We start from the raw sequence: 21,270 nt of genomic DNA, 5'->3' as shown, positions 1-21,270 counted from the left end.
AAACTCCCCTTTTTGAACTGCTTTTGCTGCATCCCATAGGTTTTGTGTTGTTGTGTTTTCATTGTCATTTGTTTCTAGAAATTTTTTGATTTCCCTTTTGATTTCTTCAGTAACCTGTTGGTTATTTATAAATGTGTTGTTTAATCTCCATGTGTTGTATTTCTTACAGTTTTTATTTTCTTGTAACTGATAACATTGTGGTAGGAGAAGATGCTTGATATGATTTCAATTTTCTTAAATGTACTGAGGTTTGATTTGTGACCCAAGATTTGGTCTATCCTGGAGAATTTTCCACATGCACTTGAGAAGAAGGTGTATTCTTCTGCATTTGGATGGAATGTCCTGAAGATATCAATGAGATCCATCTCATCTAATGTATCATTTTTAAGACTTGTGTTTCCTTATTAATTTTCTGTTTTGATGATCTGTCCATTTGTGTGAGTGGGGTGTTAAAGTCTCCTACTATTATTGTGTTACTGTCAATTTCCCTTTTTATGTCTGTTAGTGCTTGTCTTATGTATTAAGGTGCTCCTATGTTGGGTGCATAGATATTTACAATTTTGTGTCTTCCTCTTGGATTGATCCCTTGATCATTATGTAGTGTCCTTCCTTATCTCTTGGAATCTTTTTATTTTAAGGCCTATTTTGTCTGATATGAGGATTGCTACTCCAGCTTTATTTTGCTTCCCATTTGCATAGAATGTATTTTTTCCATCCTCTCACTTTCAGTCTATATGTGTCTTTAGGTCTAAAGTGGGTTTCTTGTAGACAGCATATATATGGGTCTTGTTTTTGTATCCATTCAGCCAGTCTGTGTCTTTTGGTTGGAGCATTTAATCCATTTACATTTAAAGTAATTATTGATATATATATATATATATATATATATATATATATTCCTATTGACATTTTCTTAATTGTTTGGGGTTAATTTTGTAGATCTTTTTCCTTCTCTTGTATTTCTTGACTATATAAGCCCCTTTAACATTTGTTGTAAAGCTGGTTTGGTGGTGCTGAATTCTCTTAACTTTTGCTTGTCCGAGAAGCTTTTTATTTCTCCATCAATTTTGAATGAGATCCTTGCCGGGTACAATAATCTTGGTTGTAGATTTTTCCCTTTCAGTACTTTAAATATGTCCTGCTGTTCCCTTCTGGCCTGCAGAGTTTCTGCTGAAAGATCAGCTGTTAAGTGTAAGGTTCCCTTGTATGTTACTTGTTGCTTCTCCCTTGCTGCTTTTAGTATTCTTTGTTTTTGTTTAGTCTTTGTTAGTTTCATTAGTATGTGTCTTGGCATGTTTCTCCTTGGGTTTATCCTGTATGGGACTTTTTGTGTCTCTTGGACTTGATTGACTATTTCCTTTTCCATGTGGGTGAAATTTTCAACTATAATCTCTTCAAAAATTTTCTCATAGTGTTGGTTCATTTGATATTGTCCTAGAGGTCTCTGAGACTATCCTCAGTTCTTTTCATTCTTTTTACTTAATTCTGCTCTTCTGAAGTTATTTCCACCATTTTATCTTCCAGCTCACTGATTCATTCTTCTGCTTCAGATATTTTACTATTGATTCCTTCTGGAGTATTTTTAATTTCAATAATTGTGTTGTTTGTCTCTGTATGTTTATTCTTTAATTCTTCTAGGTCTTTGTTAATTGATTCTTGCATTTTATCTGTTTTGTTTCCAAGGTTTTTAATCATCTTTACTCTCATTATTCTGAATTCTTCTCCCGGTAGTTTGCCTATTTCTTCTTCATTTAATTGGACTTCTGTGTTTCTAGTTTGTTCCTTCATTTGTGTAGTATTTCTCTGCATTTTCTTTTAACTTATTGTGTTTGAGGTTTCCTTTTCCCAGGGTTCAAGGTTGAATTCTTTCTTCCTTTTGATTTCTGCCCTCCTCAGGTTGATCCAGTGGTTTGTGTAAGCTTCATATAGGGTGAGATTTGTGCTGAGTTTTTGTTTGTTTTTCCTCTGATGGACAAGGCTAAGTGAAGTGGCAATCCTTCCTGCTGATGACTGGGTTTGTATTTTTTGCTTTGTTTGTTGTTTAGAGCAGGTGTCCTGCACAGGGTGCTACTGGCCTTTGGGTGATGCCAAGTGTTGTATTGAAGTGGCTTCCTTTGTGTGAATTCTCAGTACTTGATACTCCCTAGGGTTAGTTCTCTGGTAGTCTAGGGTCTTGGAGTCAGTGCTCCCACTCCAAAGGCTCAGGGCTTGATCTCTTTAAGCAGTAGACAAAGTGGATTTTGGTGCTGTGTTTCTTTTGTTTTGTTTTCTGTCTCAAACTTAGTATGTTTTAAATCGGATATTTCATCTTCTTATCCAAACCAACATTTTTGTTTTGTTTTGTTTTTTTAGTTAGTTTTAGTGTTAGTTTATGGCACCCCACTCCAGTAGGAGGAGCCTGGTAGGCTGCAGTCCATGGGGTTGCTAAGAGTCGGACAGGACTGAGCGACTTCACTTTCACTTTTCACTTTCATGCATTGGAGAAGGAAATGGCAACCCACTCCAGTGTTCTTGCCTGGAGAATCCCAGGACACGGGAGCCTGGTGGGCTGCCATCTATGGGGTCGCACAGAGTCAGACAAGACTGAAGCAACCTGGCGGCAGCAGCAGCAGCAGTGTTAGTTTTACCAATGTTTTTAATAGATTTTGTTTGTTTGCTTTAGATCAGTATTAGTTTCACAGCAAAATGCCTCTCTGGGAGGGAGTTGTGAAAGAGGAAAGGTTTCCACATACTGAGAAGTCCCCTCACTGGTGAGAATAAGGAATGGAGGGGGAGTTTTGGAGCCTCAGAGAAGAGCACAGAAACAAGTGTGCAGAAGGCAAAGCAGAGAGAGATCTGCACAAAGGGTCAGTGCCAACCAACACTCACTACTCTGAGACACTGGTCTGCTGGCTCACTGCGCTGGGTGGGGACTGGATACTGAGGCTTGGGCTTTGGAGCTCAAACCCTGGGGAGTGGACTGGGGTTAGGTACAAGAAGACAGCCTGAGGGAGCTAGGGTGTGTGCACCACAACTGAGGGAGTATGGGGAGAAGCCTGGGCCTGGACAGGGAGACAAGGGACCATTGAGGGACACTCAAGCAGGGGGTGGGCCTGCCATAGGAGCTGCTTTCTCCAGTTGCTCTCAGGTGGCAGGGCATGCCCACATGTGCTTCATGGTCAGGTGCCAGTCATGGCTGCAATCTTAGCTCCAGAGGTGGATGTGGATCACTGCCAGTGCCACTACCAAGGCTCCTATGAGTGTTGCAGGCCACTGCCTCATCTTCCTGGGAGCCAACACGGCCTGTCACTGCTGCCAAGGGCCCTGGAACCTGGTGCCAACCACATGCGATCTGCCACTGCTATCACTGCTGCTGCAAAGTGACCTATGCCTGGGAGCCAGCCTCATCCCCTGCCCTTCCTGGGAATCTGTACAAGCTGTAGGCCTTCATACCTGCATGCCCCCTATTGAGGGGATATCAGCCAGCACGTGCTGAGGCAAGACAGAGCAAGCATCCAAACCAAAAACAGCCCTCATCCCCCAAAAATATTAAACCCACACCAGCCACACAGGGATGCTCTCACTTATAAATAGCCCTCCAAGACTGCAGTAGATAGTTGTTTCTCCTAAACTCACATAATAAGAGAAATACAAACAAAATGAAGAAGAAGAGGATGCACTCTTAGTCAAAAGACCAAGAAAATTCCCCTGAGCAATGAAACAGAACTCTTCAGTCTAACAAACACTGAGTCCTAAAGAGAGGTAATGAAAATACTGAAGAAATTAAGAAAGGTTATTAAAAAATGCAGATTACTGTAAAAAAGGAACCAGAAACTCTAAGAGGGAGCCAAAAAAATTAGAAAATCCATTTTCCAAGATGAAAACTGAGCTCAAGGCAATGAATAGCAGAATTAACATTGCAGAAGAAAGGATAAGTGACCTGGAAGATAGACTAATGGAAATTACCTAATCAAAGAAGCAGAGAACCAAATTTAAAAAAAGAAAAAATGAAAGCAATGTAAGAGACCGATGGGATAATATAAAGCAAGCCAATTAAGCATAATAGGAATTCCAAGAGGAGAAGAAAGAGAAAAGGTATTGAAAATATATTTAAAGAATTTATGGCTAAAAGTTTCCCAGACCTAAAGAAGGAAAATATCCAGATACAGGAAGCACATAGGGTCCCAAACAAGATGAACCCAAAAAGACTTACACCAGGATGCATTATGTGTAATAAAAGAAACTAACTATTAAAGAAAGAATTCTAAAGGCAGCAAGAGAAAGTTAAAGAGTTAATTACAAGGGAACCCCTGTAAGACTATCAGCTAATTTCTCTACACAACACTACAGGCCATAGTTCAGTTCAGTTGCTCAGTCGTGTTCGACTCTTTGCGACTCCATGAACCACAGCACACCAGGCCTCCCTGTCCATCACCAATTCCCGGAGTTCACTCAAACTCATGTCCATCGAGTCAGTGATGCCATCCAGCCATCTCATCCTCTGTCATCCCCTTCTCCTCCTGCCCTCAATCTTTCCCAGCATCAGGGTCTTTTCCAATGAATCAGCTCTTCACATGAGGTGGCCAAAGTATTGGAATTTCAGCTTCAACATCAGCCCTTCCAATGAACACCCAGGACTGATCTACTTTAGGATGGACTGGTTGGATCTCCTTGCAGTCCAAGGGACTCTCAAGAGTCTTCTCCAACACCACAGTTCAAAAGCATCAATTCTTCGGTGCTCAGCTTTCTTTATAGTCCAACTCTCACATCCATACGTGACCACTGGAAAAACCATAGCCTTGTCTAGACTGACCTTTGTTGGCAAAGTAATGTCTCTGCTTTTTAATATGCTATCTAGGTTGGTCATAACTCTCCTTCCAAGGAGTAAGCGTCTTTTAATTTCATGGCTGCAATCACCATCTGCAGTGATTTTGGAGCTCCAAAAAATAAAGTCAGGCACTGTTTCCCCATCTATTTGCCATGATATGATGGGACCAGATGCCATGATCTTAGTTTTCTGAATGTTGAGCTTTAAGCCAACTTTTTCACTCTCCTCTTTCACTTTCATCAAGAGGCTCTTTAGTTCTTCTTCACTTTCTGCCATAAGGGTGGTGTCATCTGCATATCTGAGTTTATTGATATTTCTCCCTGCAATCTTGATTCCAGCTTGTGCTTCATCCAACCCATCATTTCTCATGATGTACTCTGCATATAAGTTAAATAAGCCGGGTGACAATATATAGCCTTGATGTACTCTTATTTGGAACCAGTCTGTTGTTCCATGTCCAGTTCTAACTGTTTCTTCTTGACCTGCATACAGGTTGCTCAAGAGGCAGGTCAGGTGGTCTGGTATTCCCATGTCTTTCAGAATTTTCGACAGTTTATTGTGATCCACACAGTCAAAGGCTTTGGCATAGTCAATAAAGCAGAAGTAGATGTTTTTCTGGAACTCTCTTGCTTTTTCAATTCAAAATGGCTCCCAGACATGGTGTTGCAATGATTTCTATTGTTCCTAAGTGCAGGAAGGCCATGATGTGTTTAATGGAGAAAATAATCTTTGTTCAGGCACCAAGTACAGTGCTATTGGCTATCAGTTCAATGTTAATGAATTTACAATATATATATATTAAGTAAGGTATCTTTAAGCACAAACACACATACAACAAGGTTATGTATTGATTGGTTGACCAATAACAGTGTGAGCAGAGGTTCACAGGAACCTATTTCTCCTAATAGCAGTGGTTCAGTATTCACTGATTAAGTGTTTATCATGACTTCATTGAATATAACTACCGCACATAGAGAGAATTGATTGTATTATTATCCCTAGATGATAAAGCTGAGGTGCAGAGATATAAGGAATTAGCCTAGCCTGGGATCACATAGCTAGTAAATAGTATAGCTTATATTAGAACTTGGGGCAGTCTGGCTCCAGAACCTGTATTCTTCCCCACCACACCATCCTGCCTCTTGTATGGTGAGAGTATCCTGGGTATCAGTCTTCCTTGAAGGTCAGGGTTGGAAGTAGAAAACAGGATGCCCTGGAAAACCAACTCTTCTCAGCATCCCAGCCTCTTTAGAGATAATAGTATTCTGGGTTGTTAAGTCAAACCTGTAATGTCTCAATGTCCTTGGGAAACAGGGTAGTAGCATTTCTTTGTAACATCTGAGTGTCCTGGGATCATCAGGCTGCTCTGGATGGCTAACCTGAGTTCCCTTATAAGATTAGGGTCTCTTGAAGCAGCAAGAGTATGGGAATTCAGTGTCTGCTTGTGGGTCCAAGTTGGCTACAAGAGACTTTTTGCCATGGGGCTCAGGCTTCTCTAGGAGGTCATAGTATATTCTGGGGTTGAGGGAGAAGTTTCACATCTTGGACCACTGCTTCTTGACTCTCATATTGTTATGAGTTGAATGTTTGTGTCTCCTCTCAGTTCAGTTCAGTTCAATTGCTCAGTTGTGTCTGACTCTTTGCAACCACATGGACTCTCTGTCCATCACCAACTCCTGGAGTTTACTCAAACTCATGTTCATTATGTCAGTAATGCCATCCAACCGTCTCATCCTCTGTTGTCCCCTTCTCCCCCAGCCTTCAGTCTTTTCCAGCATCAGGGTATTTTCCAAGGAGTCAGTTCTTCACATCAGGTGGCCAAAGTATTGGAGTTTCAGCTTCAGCATCAGTCCTTCCAATGAACACCCAGGACTGAATTCCTTTAGGATGGACTGGTTGGATCTCCTTACAGTCCAAAGGACTCTCAAGAGTCTTCTCCAACATCATAGTTCAAAAGCATCAATTCTTTGGTGCTCAGCTTTCTTTATAGTCCAACTCTCACTTCCATACATGACTACTGGAAAAACCATAGATTTGAGTATACAGACCTCTGTTGGCAAAGTAATGTCTCTGCTTTTTAATATGCTGTCTGTGTTGGTCATAACTTTACTTCCAAGGAGCAAACGTCTTTTAATTTCATGGCTACAGTCACTATTTGCAGTGATTTTGGAGCCCCCCAAAATAAAGTCTCTCACTGTTTCCATTGTTTCCCCATCTATTTGCCATGATATGATGGGACCAGATGCCGTGATCTTAGCTTTCTGAATGTTGAGTTTTAAGTCAACATTTTTACTCTCCTCTTTCACTTTCATCAAGAGGCCCTTAAGTTCTTCTCCACTTTCTGCCATAATGGTGGTATCATCTGCATATCTAAGGTTATTGATATTTCTCCCAGCAATCAGCTCATATATTAAAACCCTAAACCTAATATGGTGCAATGATATTTGGAGGTGGGCCTATGGGAGATGATTAGGGTTGAGAGAGATCATGAGGGTGAGACCACAAGATGAGATTAGTATCTTTTTAAGAAGAAGAAGAGAAACCAGGGCTGAGTTTTCCATCTTGTGAAGGCAGAAGGTGGCTGTCTGCAATCCAGGAAAAGGGCTCTCAGGACCTGAATCAGCTAGCACCTTAGTCTTGGATTTCTCAGACTCTGGAAATGTGAGAAATGGAAATCTATTGTTTTAACCACCCATCCTTTGGTATTTTGTTATGGCAGCCAGAGCTAATGAAGACAAGTGTATAGTCAGTTCTCCTGGGGATCTTGTTACAGTGAAGATTCTGATTCAGTAGGACTCAAGTGGGGTTCCCAAATTTGCATTTCTAACAAGCTTTCATGTGCTGCTTATTATTCTGATCCATGGATCATATTGTAATCTTAAGAATCCTAGAAGATTACCATGCTTTCTGAATTGAATTGTACTTTTAAAGGATATGCTTGAAGGATTAGCATGACCTTGGGGATTCTATGGGTACAGTGTGTTCCAAGACTAATAAAGTATTCTCATGGATTCAGTCTATACTGAGATTTCAAAACTTCATGGCGGGTGACAGGGATTATCTCCTAGTAGAGGTGAAATGTTCTAGGTTTCAGTGTGTCCTAGAGAACCCAGAGTCCGAGGATACTGGGTTGTCTTTAAAGAGTCAGAATGTCCTAGGGACGTCAGAATGTACTTCCTGGAGCTAAGTAATCTCAAGAAGCAGACTATTGCAGGTGTCAGAGTGTCTTGACTGCTCAGGGACGCTCGGTGTGTCAGGGTGTCCTTGAAGAATCAGAATGTCTGTCCTCTGCAGAGTTTTGGGGTCTGGGAGAATCAGGATGTACCTGGAATTCAGACGCTCTTCAGGGTCAGGGTACTCTGAAGTTCTGCACAACCTTGGAAGTTCAGGGAGTCCTGCAGGGTTCTGGATGAATAAGGAGGTGACATTTGGGAAAGGAAAGCAGAGAATACTTGAGAACTATGCTTGGCCAGAAGACTCATCCTATGCTTTATGTTGTTCTGAGAGGGTGTCCAGAGTATTCTGAGAATCAAGATATGGGAGCGGTGGCTGCGCGGGCACAGGAGGGCCTAGAGGAGCTATCCCACGTTGAGGGTCAGGAAGGGTGGTGGTGAGGAGATACCCCTCGTCCAAGGTAAGGAACAGCGGCTGCGCTTTGCTGGAGCAGCCGTGATGAGATACCCCACGTCCAAGGTAAAAGAAACCCAAGTAAGACGGTAGGTGTTGCAAGAGGGCATCAGAGGGCAGACACACTGAAACCATAATCACAGAAAACAGTCAATCTAATCACACTGGGACCACAGCTTTGTCTAACTCAATGAAATTAAGCCACGCCTGTGGGGCCACCCAAGACGGGCTGGTCATGGTGGAGAGGTCTGACAGAATGTGGTCCACTGGAGAAGGGAATGGCAAACCATTTCAGTATTCTTGCCTTGAGAACCCCATGAACTGTATGAAAAGGCAAAATGATAGGATCCTGAAAGAGGAAATCCCCAGGCCAGTAGGGGCCCAATATGCTACTGGAGATCAGTGGAGAAATAACTCCAGAAAGAATGAAGGGATGGAGCCAAAGCAAAAAGAATACCCAGCTGTATATGTGACTGGTAATAGAAGCAAGGTCTGATGCTGTAAAGAGCAATATTGCATAGGAACCTGGAATGTCAGGTCCATGAATCAAGGCAAATTGGAAATGGTCAAACAAGAGATGGCAAGAGTGAACGTCGACATTCTAGGAATCAGCAAACTCAAATGGACTGGAATGGGTGAATTTAAGTCAGATGATCATTATATCTACTACTGTGGGCAGGAATCCCTTAGAAGAAATGGAGTAGCCATCATGGTCAACAAAAGAGTCCGAAATGCAGTACTTGGATGCAAGCTCAAAAACAACAGAATGATCTCCGTTCGTTTCCAAGACAAACCATTCAGTATCACAGTAATCCAAGTCTATGCCCCAACCAGTAACGCTGAAGAAGCTGAAGTTGAACGGTTCTATGAAGACCTACAAGACCTTTTAGAACTAACACCCAAAAAAGATGTCCTTTTCATTATAGGAGACTGGAATGCAAAAGTAGGAAGTCAAAAAACACCTGGAGTAACAGGCAAATTTGGCCTTGGAATACGGAATGAAGCACGGCCAAGACTAAGAGAGTTTTGCCAAGAAAATGCATTGGTCATAACAAACACCATCTTCCAACAAGACAAGAGAAGACACTACACATGGGCATCACCAGATGGTCAACACCGAAATCAGATTGATTATATTCTTTGCAGCCAAAGATGGAGACACTCTATACAGTCAACAAAAACAAGACCAGGAGCTGACTGTGGCTCAGATCATGAACTCCTTATTGCCAAATTCAGACTGAAATTGAAGAAAGTAGGGAAAACCACTAGACCATTCAGGTATGACCTAAATCAAATCCCTTATGATTATACAGTGGAAGTGAGAAATAGATTTAAGGGACTAGATCTGATAGAGTGCCTGATGAACTATGGACAAAGGTTTGTGACATTGTACAAGAGACAGGGATCAAGACCATCCCCATGGAAAAGAAATGCAAAAAAGAAAAATCGCTGTCTGAGGAAGCCTTACAAATAGCTGTGAAAAGAGGAGAAGTGAAAAGCAAAGGAAAAAAGGAAAGATATAAGCATCTGAATGCAGAGTTCCAAAGAATAGCAAGAAGAGATAAGAAAGCCTTCCTCAGCAATCAATGCAAAGAAATAGAGGAAAACAACAGAATGGGAAAGACTAGAGATCTCTTCAAGAAAATTAGAGATACCAAGGAAACATTTCATGCAAAGATGGGCTCGATAAAGGACAGAAATGGTGTGGACCTAACAGAAGCAGAAGATATTAAGAAGAGGTGGCAGGAATACACAGAAGAACTGTACAAAAAAGATCTTCACTACCCAGATAATCACGATGGTGTGATCACTCACCTAGAGCCAGACATCCTGGAATGTGAAGTCAAGTGGGCCTTAGAAAGCATCACTACGAACAAAGCTAGTGGAGGTGATGGAATTCCAGTCCAGCTATTTCAAATCCTGAAGATGATGCTGTGAAAGTGCTGCACTCAATATGCCAGCAAATTTGGAAAACTCAGCAGTGGCCACAGGACTGGAAAAGGTCAGTTTTCATTCCAATCCCAAAGAAAGGCAATGCCAAAGAATGCTCAAGTTACCACAAAATTGCACTCATCTCACACACTTGTAAAGTAATGCTCAAAATTCTCCAAGCCAAGCTTCTGCAATACATGAACTGTGAACTTCCAGATGTTCAAGCTGGTTTTAGAAAAGGCAGAGGAACCAGAGACCAAATTGCCAACATCCACTGGATCATCGAAAAAGCAAGAGAGTTCCAGAAAAACATCTATTTCTGCTTTATTGACTGTGCCAAAGCCCTTGACTGTGTGGATCACAATAAACTGTGGAAAATTCTGAAAGAGATAGGAATACCAGACCACCTGACCTGCCTCTTGAGGAATCTGTATGCAGGTCAGGAAGCAAGAGTTAGAACTGGACATGGAACAACAGACTGGTTCCAAATAGGAAAAGGAGTACGTCAAGGCTGTATATTGTCACCCTACTTATTTAATTTATATGCAGAGTACATCATGAGAAACGCTGGGCTGGAAGAAGCACAAGCTGAAATCAAGATTGCCGGAAGAAATATCAATAACCTCAGATATGCAGATGACATCACCCTTATGACAGAAAGTGAAGAGGAACTAAAAAGCCTCTTGATGAAGGTGAAAGTGGAGAGTGAAAAGTTGACTTAAAGCTCAACATTCAGAAAACTAAGATCATGGCATCTGGTCCCATCACTTCATGGGAAATAAATGGGGAAACAGTTGAAACAGTGTCAGACTTTATATTTTTGGGCTCCAAAATCACTACAGATGGTGACTGCAGCCATGAAATTAAAAGACGCTTACTCCTTGGAAGAAAAGTTATGACCAGCCTAGACAGCATATTGAAAAGCAGAGACATTACTTTGCCAACAAAGGTTCGTCTAGTCAAGGCTATGGTTTTTCCAGTGGTCATGTATGGTTGTGAGAGTTGGCCTGTGAAGAAAGCTGAGCGCCAAAGAATTGATGCTTTTGAACTGTGGTGTTGGAGAAGACTCTTGAGAGTCCCTTGGACTGCAAGGAGATCCAACCAGTCCATTCTGAAGGAGATCAGCCCTGGGATTTCTTTGGAAGGAATGATGCTAAAGCTGAAACTCCAGTACTTTGGCCACCTCATGCGAAGAGTTGACTCATTGGACAAGACTCTGATGCTGGGAGGGATTGGGGGCAGGAGGAGAAGGGGATGACAGAGGATGAGATGGCTGGATGGCATCACTGACTCGATGGATGTGTGTCTGAGTGAACTCCAGGAGTTGGTGATGGACAAGGAGGCCTGGCGTGCTGCGATTCATGGGGTCGCAAAGAATCGGACAGGAATGAGTGACTGAACTGAGCTGAGGAGGGATCAGAATGTACTTGCATGTTTTAGCTTTTTAGTTTTCTAGAAAGAAGTCTTTGGGAATCACCTGCATAATGAGATACCAGGCAGGCCCTACTCCTGGCCCCCATTTGTACCCCCTCTCCCTTCTCATGATGGGGTTCTGAGGAGGGGTCTCAGGCATAATGCATTTTCTCCTCCTTCCCCTGTCTGCTCCCAGGAGGGGATTTAAAAGGACAAAAGAATTTGGCCTTCTGGGAATATGAGCTCTTGGCCCCAGTCCCTGGACCCTCCAACAGAGCACCTTCTCTCATCCGGCTTGTGATCCTCCCTTGATGATGGGGGCTCTGGTGACCAGGCAGTGATTGGATGGGCCCACAGGGGTGAGGAGGAGGTCACTCCTCCAAGGCTCAGGGAGAATAGAGGTAGTGTGGGATTGCAAGCTGGGAAAGTAGGCAGCTGAGAGCAAAGGGAGAGAACGGCAACCCAGAGAGAAGGGGTAGGGAGAGAAAAATGGAGACTAAAACAGAGGAAAAAGAGTGAGCCAGAAGGAGAGCATACTTAAGCGAGAGAATGGAAAATTAGAAACAAAAGTTAGAAAAAAGGAGAGAGGGAGGAAGACAGAGATATCTATCTATATCTATATTTATATTTACCTAGGGAGAGAGATTCAGAGAGGTATAAATAGAGGGAGAACAATCAAGATACCAGGCATAGAGGGGAACAGAAACTTAGAAAGACTGATCCAAAATCAGAGACTTAGGACACGGGACTGGACTGTCTTTGGTCTCTTTAGTGAGCCATGGACACAGAAGGGAGCAGTGAGCAGGGTAAGCAAACGAAGGAGCAAGTTTGCAGCAGCCTGTGGCCCGAGGGCTACCCAGCCGCTGAGACTGTGACCTCCTCAGTGGGTGAGTGAATCTTTGGGTGGTGTTCCTGAGGAAGCAGCCGGTGTGTGGGCACCATGGGGCAACTGTTTGCCATGAGAAAGATGAAGAGGAGAAATAGAAAACCAGAATCCTAGAATGTTAAAAATAAGGGAACCTTAGAAGGCATGGGGTGGTACAACTTGTCTGCTTTACAGAGTCGGGTCACTGAGGCCCTGCCCTGAGGAGGGGGCAGAGTCAGAGCTGAAATCTGTCTCCTCACTCCTGACCTCAGAGTTCACCGACTGCATAGCCTTCTCTGAGGAAGAGAGCTGGAGGGACCAGAGCTTTGGATCTGAGTAGAGTAAGGGGCCGAGGTGGACACTGAGCACCAGGTGGGGACACCTCCTGGGTCCCCATGGGGATGGGATCTTCACTCCAGACGTGTTTTTTTCTGTGTGAGCCTTCCAGGTGTTTCCTTTTGCTCCTGTTCTCTCTTCCCTGACTGGCTCTCAGACTAATTAGTGTGGGGGCTTAGTAAGCCTGGAGGGAGAAGAGGCAAGCCTTTCCCACGAGCTCAGGTTCCTGCAGCCTGGTGGCCGGGCCAGGACTGGGATAGGGGAGAAGATGAAATGCATGCATGGGGAGGGTGCATCTGAGCAGAAGAGGGAGGGATGTTCCATCTTCCCAAGTGAAGGGTATAGGATGGGAACAATATAAAGTTTTAAGTTGCATATGAGCCATGAGAGCAGGGAGCAAGTAATAGGGGTCTTAGAGACCTGGGCAATTTGTTACCGTGTCAGAGTGAACATAAGGTACATAGGGTAAGATCAGGAAGGTGGTATGTATGCTTAGAGAGGTGGAAGGCTGTTGAGGAGCATGCCTTACATGGGGACCCATCTGGGGGAATGTAATAGGTAGTGGGCATATGGGTGCAGAAGTGAGACAGAAAGAGCGTGAATGCCCAGGACAAATGAATCTGAGGTGTGGACCTCATCTGGAGATGGCAGCCTGAGTTAGGGGACTGAGAAGCAAAGTGGAGCCAAGGCTGAGCTAGATTCAGCTGGTTCTGAAAGCTGAAGAATTTCTGGCTGAGGCAGAGTGTATGAGCAACACATTGGGCCCGAGTAGACTCTGGGGATTCCAGCATATGTGGTCTGGGATGGATGGATGGGTCTCTGAGGCAGCAACCTCTCCCTCCCCTCTTCTCCTCAGATATGAACACTCAGCCCTATCGGAACCTCTCTGGTGTAAGAGTGGGGAGACCAAAGCTTTCCCTGCAAGGAGTACAGAGGGGTCGGCCACACTCCCGGCGCCGTCACCGCACCACCTTCAGTCCAGCGCAGTTGGAACAGCTGGAGTCAGCTTTTGGGAGGAACCAGTACCCTGACATTTGGGCACGAGAAAGTCTCGCTCAGGACACAGGCCTCAGTGAGGCCAGAATCCAGGTGATGGCCCAGAATTCCGTGCCTCCACCCCCCAGGAAGAAATGCAGATTCAGTGCCTGGGAACTACTGGGGCATAAATTCTCAGGGCATTATAACCCTAACCCAAACCTTCACCAGAACAGAGTCTTATCCAACAGTCAAGGTAACCTCATCTGTACCAGGAATGTCACTTGAGTTTAACCCTGACACTAACCTAATCTAACTTAAATTCCAACATCAACCCCCAGTATCGACCCCCAACCTTAATAGTGATCTGAACCACAGAATTTCAGGCCTAACTATTTCTACACATATGTAACCTTGTCTCTAACCATGGCCTTGAAACTTGATCAGCCTGATACACCCTTATTTCTAACCATATCTTGTGTGTGTGTGTGTGTGTTAGTTGCTCAGCTGTATCTGACTCTTTGCAATCCCATGGACTGTAGCCCATCCATGGAATTCTCCAGGTAAGAATACTGGAGTGGGTTGCCATTTCCTTCTCCAGGGGATCTTCTTGACCCAAAGATTGAACCCAGGTCTTCTGCAATGCAGGCAGATCCTTTACCATCTGAGCCACGAGGGAAACCATATCTTAGGAATCTTAATCTTAGAATAAACTATACTCTAAAGCCAATCTGGTCTATGACAATTAAACTCATCCATAGTCTTAAACTCTAATAACCCTAGAGGAAGTTTCCCATTCTCTGGGGAAGGGAAATGTCATTTTGTCATGTTTATCTCTTTCCTGTTGGAAGTTGACATTTATTACTCACCTAAAATTGAAGCAGGGCAAATTTAGACATGGACTGGAGGAATGGTGTGGTCTTACTTTGTCACTGGGCCTGGCTCAGTTATGCCTTTTGCAAGAGCTTTGCCTCCTCTAGGGATGTGGGGGAATTTTATGCCCTGTACCTTCAGTCTTCAAGGAGAGAGTATGCATGTGATAATGCCACCTATTTGAGAGAGAGGCTCTGATGCGGCTCTTCTTCCCCCTCTTCAGGTCTGGTTCCAGAACCGCAGAGCTAAGCAGAGGAAGCAAGAGCGGTCACTGCTCCAGCCACTGGCCCACCTGTCTCCTGCCACCTTCTCTGGTTTCTTGCCTGAGCCCCCTTCTTGTCCCTACTCGTACCCAACACCACCTCCCCCAATGACCTGCTTCCCTCACCCCTACAACCATGCTCTTCCATCTCAGCCCTCCACAGGTAGTTCCTTTGCTCGACCCTACCAGTCTGAAGACTGGTACCCCAACTTGCACCCAACCCCTGCTGCTCATCTGGCCTGCCCTCCACCCCCACCCATGCTTCCCCTCAGCCTTGAGCCACCAAAGTCCTGGAACTAAAGTAAACAAGTACTGATAAGGTAATTTCCCAGTCTGTGACCCTCACAAAACAGAGAAAACTGGGTGATTTCCTTTCCTTCTAAGGGTGAAGTAAAAATATGGTGAGGGGTAGCACAGAAATTGGGAATGTAGAAATGGGAGATTATGATGAAGTCTCACTGAGGTGACTGAGTAAATTTAAGGAGGTGAAACTACTGGAAGATGTAGGGAAAAAACCCCAGTGTAGGTGACTGGTGGAAGGGTGGAATTGAGGGAAGCAATAGTTGCTGCTGATGAATGGAAATGGTTGTAGGGTATAGAACTTTGTGGGTTTCATTCATTGAGATCACAGCTGAGAACCTTTATCCCTGTTGTTTCTAGCTGATTTCAGTCAGGCATTTGATGTGTAAGTCTACTTATACATTCCTTCCCCATCACCACCACCCAAATCTGTCATTAACTTTTGTTCATTCTATTCTGAAAATCCTGGAGAAGGGAAGGGCAACCCACTTCAGTATTCTTGCCTGGAGAAGCCCATTGATAGAGGAGCCTGGTGGGCTACAGTCCATGGGGTTGCAAAGAGTCAGACATGACTGAAGGGACTTAGCAAGCACACATTCTGAAAATAGCTCCTGAATTTATTCCTCTCCTTTCTATTCCAGCAGACACTTTGCTTTTACTGGCCCACATTTTCTAATTAATCCTCCTTCTTGGTTCCCTTAGGTCCAGTCTTTCCCACTTCCAACAGGCCGTGCACGTCTGATAACATAAGAATAGCTCTCCAATGTGTTATAAACAATAAATAAATAATAACTGATAAAACACATACTCAGCCTGTAAGAATCTTCAATGTTACTTTCAACCTAACTTTTAAGTCAACTGCATGTGGTTTTGTTATTGAGCAAAGGCTCCTGTGGCACAGAAAGCCAAACTCTGACGGTGAATGTTTACAGCACAGTAAGGTTTTATCGCAGGGCTCCAAGCAAGGAAATGGGAGGCAAGTCAGATCCACTCCCACTTGGTCTTTGAGTTGGGGGTGTTTTTAAAGGAGAAGAACAAATAAGTTGAGATTAATCATCATCTTGTGACATTTCTGTGACATCTCTTAATCATAGTTGTGGAAATAAGAATATCTCTAGTTTATGATTCTCTAGTCAGGTGGTCCATGCCTGGGGCATCTGTGAGCTTTTCCTACTCTGGAGAAACAAACCTGAGTTTGTGTGTTAATAGTAATACCTACAGCAGCAATTTTAGTTGTCTGATTCTGATTGATTAGTGTTCGTTTGACACAGGATTGAGGTCAGAATAAAAGTGAATACAGTTTTGAATAGAGAGATTAATCACAAACTCACAAAAAGGAACTCAGTTTTAGAGAGGCTCAGTTTCAGAGAAGGAACAGTTTGATTAAGGGAAAACTTTTCCATTCGCAAACCATGAGTCTTGTGGCTCATAAGAGGTCATTCCCGGTGAAGTACCTCAGTCTGAGCTCTCCCAACAGAAACATGGTGTGGTATAGTTTGTGATGTCATTTATATAACTTATTGCTTATAAGGTACTTATTTTACTCATAACTTATTTAAATGTAGGCCTACCTCACTTACTGGTAGGTCCATAGAAGAATTCTGAGTAAACAAGCCTCTAGGGATTTTGTTTACAGTTTTTTATATGTATTGATATTACATAAAAAATGTCAAAACCTCTGTGAGGGACAATTCCATTTCCATGTAATTATCCCCTTGGGCCAGACTGCCTTCCAGAAAGATAATACTGGTTTGCATGCCTCTCAAAATATCAGTATCAGTATCAAAAATGATTGACATTGATCATTTTGGAAAATGTATTCCCTGAGAGTGACGTTTCCTTGCTGGTTAGTTTTTTCAGTTTTCATTAATCAATTGCTAGTGAAAGTTGAAGATAGTTTCATGTTTATTGACAATTTACTTTTTTTTCTCTTCTGCCTTGCTTCTCTGAGTTATTTGTATAATTGGGTATTGATCTAGTCATCTTTTATTAGTGTTTCAGGAACCACAGGTGAGAGATCTCCCCTTCTTTTTTCTGGATTCACCCATATTTTCCTCATTATCTGGATCAAAATATTATGCCTTGAATCATCTTAAATTTATTTTAGTTTGTGCAGTAAAATAGTCATCTAATTTCCCCTCAATCAGCTAACTGGTTTTTCCCAAAATAATTTATTTAACAGTTTAACACTGGTTTGTAAAAACATTTTCCCACATACTAAGTTCTCATATGCGACAGTTGTAGATGCCTAATTCTTTTCCACCAAGTAGCTTCTCTATTCTGGTATCAGTTACATAGAGTCTTAATTATCAAACATTGTAAGGATTATTGATATCTCTAAAATGTTAAATTTCCTTATTCAAATACAAGGTGACTCTGGTCATTTTTTTCCAGCCTTTTCTTATGTTCCTCAGGAAACTTCTGGATATTTTTTCATAAAACAAATCTTTTTACTTACTTATTTATTTTTAACTGAAGGATAATTGCTTTAAAATGTTGTGTTGGGCTCTGCCAGACATCAGTGTGAACCAGCCATAGGTATGCATATGTTCCTTCCCTCTTAAACCGCCCTCCCACCTCCTACCCCACCACACCCCTCTAGTTTGTCACAGACACAGCTTGATCTCCCTGTGTTATACAGCAACTTCCCATCACCTATCTATTTTACGTATGGTAATTTATATATTTCAAAGCTAGTCTCTCAATTTGTCCCACTCTCTTTCCCTATCTGTGTCCATAAGTCTGTTCTCTATGTGTGAGTCTCTATTCTTGCCCTGCAAATAGTTTCATCAGTACCATTTTTCTGGATTCCATATACGATAAAAACATCTTAATAGGAGTTTTATAACTTACAAAAGTTAAGTATGCTGGTTGTAACAGTCAACTCAAAAGATTTATATATATATATGACATATTATATATGTGAATATATATTACCTTGAATATATATTTATATATATTAACTGGATTAATCACAAAACTTCATGTTAAGCAAACTCAACTCAACATGAGATAAACAACATTAGTAGTGTGTATCTGTCCACAACTTAATTTACTCATAGAAAAATATATAGGTATGCACACACTAATTTTTTCCTTTTTAAAAATAAAAATGAGATCCTACCATAAGTGGATATAGACATAAAAACATCTTTCAAGTGGATCACATAGATTTTACTGTTTTCATTCCATTAACTGGCAGTTTTATGAGCCACTTAACCATTCACCTGTCATTTGAGACTCACAGTTGATTTGATACTTTGTTTTGTTTTACCACCACAAATGTCACTGCAGTTGTCTTATTAAAAGATAATTCTCAGAAAAAGGTAAAATCATGACTTTCATAGATATGAAAATTTTATTTAACTCATTGTTAATAAGGCAAAGAATGATAAAGATGCGCATCCCCACCCCCATGGAAACATGGATACAATTAAGTATTTGTCCAGCCTGACTGTTGCTGGCTTTTCATGACTTTAAAATAAATTGTGATCAAATAATAGTAAAAAAAAAAAAAAAAAGAATGATAAAGATGTCAAAGCCAATTCATAGGACAAAGAACAAACATATTTATAGATAAGAAATAGTGAAATCAATGTGTAAATGGAGGCAAAATTGTCTCCTGGTTGAGGAGGGAAGTCAACTGACCCTCTAGAGAATGGGATTTATGCATATGTCTATAAGACAACATTCAAAAAACTAAGATCATGGCACCTGGTCCCATTACTTCATGGAAAATAAATGGGGAAACAATGGAAACAGTGACAGACTTTATTTTCTTGGACTCCAAAATCACCGCAGATTGTGACTGCAGCCATGAAATTAAAAGATGCTTGCTCCTTGGAAGAAGAGCATACCAAAAAGCAGAGACCTTACTTTACTGACAAAGGTCCATCTGGTCAAAGCTATGGTTTTTTCCAGTGGTCATGTATGGACGTGAGAGTTGGACTATAAAGAAAGCTGAGCGCCGAAGAATTGATGCTTTTGAACTGTGATGTTGGAGAAGACTCTTGAGAGTCCCTTGGAGATCCAACCAGTCCATCCTAAAGGAAATCAGTCCTGAATATTCATTGGAAGGACTGATGCCGAAGCTGAAAGTCCAATACTTTGGCCACCTGATGCAAAGAACTGACTCATTTGCAAAGACCCTGATGCTGGGAAAGATTGAAGGTGGGAGGTTAAGGGGCTGACAGAGGATGAGATAGTTGGATGGCATCACTGACTTGATGGACATGAGTTTGAGCAAGCTCCGGGAATTGATGGTGGACAGAGAAGCCTGGTGTGCTGCAGTCCATGGGGTCACAGGGTCAGACACGACTGAGCAACTGAACTGAACTGAACTGAACTGAAGGTTTTAAAATCTATTCTTGGTTCTATACTCCACAGTTGGTTCTCTCGGTAGCTTTCCAGGATCATACAAGCATTGGCATGTACCTGGGGTCCCCCCTCACCTTTCGCCTCCTGCTGGTTGTGAAATGAAATATTTTTGTGAAATGAAATATTTTCTGCTATACCAATAAACAAGCCATGCCACAGCCATCAGGGATTCCAGACTTCCAAATGTAAACTTCTGAGCCCAGGTGAAACAATACCAGCTATCTGACAGCCATCAGCCAGGGCTGAGGACCTGGGGTAGAGTGTGAGAAAGCACAGGAGGCAGCCAACTGCCACATCCACTACCCCTTATGGTAAATGAGGAATTAAGGATGGGAACAGTCAAAAAGCAGGCTTTGGTTCCAGATAGCTGAGATACATATGAAAGAAATGATTTCAGTAAGCCTGGACACTTTCATCTTCCTATACATTGTTCAGTCGTTTAGTTGTGTCCAACTCTTTGCGACTGCAGCATGCCAGGCTTCTCTGTCCTTCACCATCTCCCGGAGCTTACTCAAACTCACATCCACTGAATTGGTGATGTCATCCAAACATCTCGTCCTCTGTCGTCCCCTTATCCACCCGCCCTCAATCTTTCCCAGCATCAGGGTCTTTCCTAATAAGTTGGCACTTTGCATCATGTAGCCAAAGTATTGGAGCTTCAGCTTCAGCATCAGAGTGCTAAATTCCTTAACACGAGAGATCTGGTTTTGTTAATGAGTCCAAGTTTGCTCTGCTTGCCCCAGGATATACCAATAAATCCAAGGGACAAGATGTTGAGATAAAGAAGGCACTTTATTCTGGGAACTGGTTGACTGAGAAGATGGCAGGCTAGTGGCTCAAAATTAAGCTCAAAAAAACCCATCTTGTTGGGGCCTGGATGCCAGGTTCTTTTATGGATCGGAGATACAGGAGGTGAGAAAACAAAGTAAAGACCATTCAGTTCTTGCAAGTATCTTCTACAGCTGCAAGCCTCAGGAAGGGGGATGTGTTAGTTTCACTTCCTTCATTGGTGGGCTGAGTTGAACAGGCATGCTCAGTTGCGTCTGACTCTTTGAGACCCCATGGACTGCAGCCTGCCAGACTCCTCTGTCCATGGGATTTTCCAGGCAAGAATACTGGAGTGGGTTGCCATTTCCTTCTCCAGGGGATCTTCCCAACCCAGGGACTGAACCCATATCTCCTGTGTCTCCTGCATTGGCAGGTGGATTTTTCTTTTTTCTCATTAAACTTTTTTTTTAATGGGTCTCAAATTCTGTGACATATTTTTGGTCAAGTTGTTTTCTTTAGAAAGTACTGATTTTAAAAACCAATAACTTAACTTAAATTGCCACACACAAAACATACGGTCCACAAAACATTCTCCTTTCCTTCTGAAGGAAGATGCATTGTTGTAATTAACCAGTCTTTTACTATTAAACTTAAATGGCCAATTGAGACGAACAGTTATGAGACTGTTCTTTCACCATTGATTAAGACTGGGGTGGCAGGTATTGGGGATAATAC

At 42.5% G+C, this 21,270-nt stretch overlaps 1 protein-coding gene across 1 annotated transcript; it reads left to right on the top strand.

Moving 5' to 3' along the window:
- Window positions 1–12,386: 12,386 nt before the first annotated feature.
- On the top strand, window positions 12,387–16,190 carry PROP1 (PROP paired-like homeobox 1). Its single transcript, XM_010846491.1, has 4 exons — window positions 12,387–12,666; window positions 13,837–14,069; window positions 15,052–15,410; window positions 16,093–16,190. Exons 1-3 carry the CDS (start codon window positions 12,558–12,560, stop codon window positions 15,388–15,390), a joined length of 681 nt encoding a protein of 226 aa, XP_010844793.1. The 5' UTR covers window positions 12,387–12,557; the 3' UTR covers window positions 15,391–15,410; window positions 16,093–16,190.
- Window positions 16,191–21,270: the final 5,080 nt, after the last annotated feature.

This window comes from Bison bison, unplaced genomic scaffold (genome assembly GCF_000754665.1).
Source record: "Bison bison bison isolate TAMUID 2011002044 unplaced genomic scaffold, Bison_UMD1.0 scf7180017864238, whole genome shotgun sequence".
Taxonomy (NCBI): domain Eukaryota; kingdom Metazoa; phylum Chordata; class Mammalia; order Artiodactyla; family Bovidae; genus Bison; species Bison bison.
The sequence above is the reverse complement of the archived record's forward strand: the minus strand, read 5'-3'. Positions and strand labels throughout refer to the sequence as shown.

What these genes read in the sequence shown, in the direction of transcription:
- PROP1 (XM_010846491.1), top strand. Translation starts at nt 12,558, where the DNA reads ATGGACACAGAAGGGAGCAGTGAGCAGGGTAAGCAAACGAAGGAGCAA. An exon ending in GACTGTGACCTCCTCAGTGG is followed by an intron (nt 12,667 to 13,836) that starts GTGAGTGAATCT and finishes TCTTCTCCTCAG; the next exon opens with ATATGAACACTCAGCCCTAT. An exon ending in TCAGTGAGGCCAGAATCCAG is followed by an intron (nt 14,070 to 15,051) that starts GTGATGGCCCAG and finishes CCCCCTCTTCAG; the next exon opens with GTCTGGTTCCAGAACCGCAG.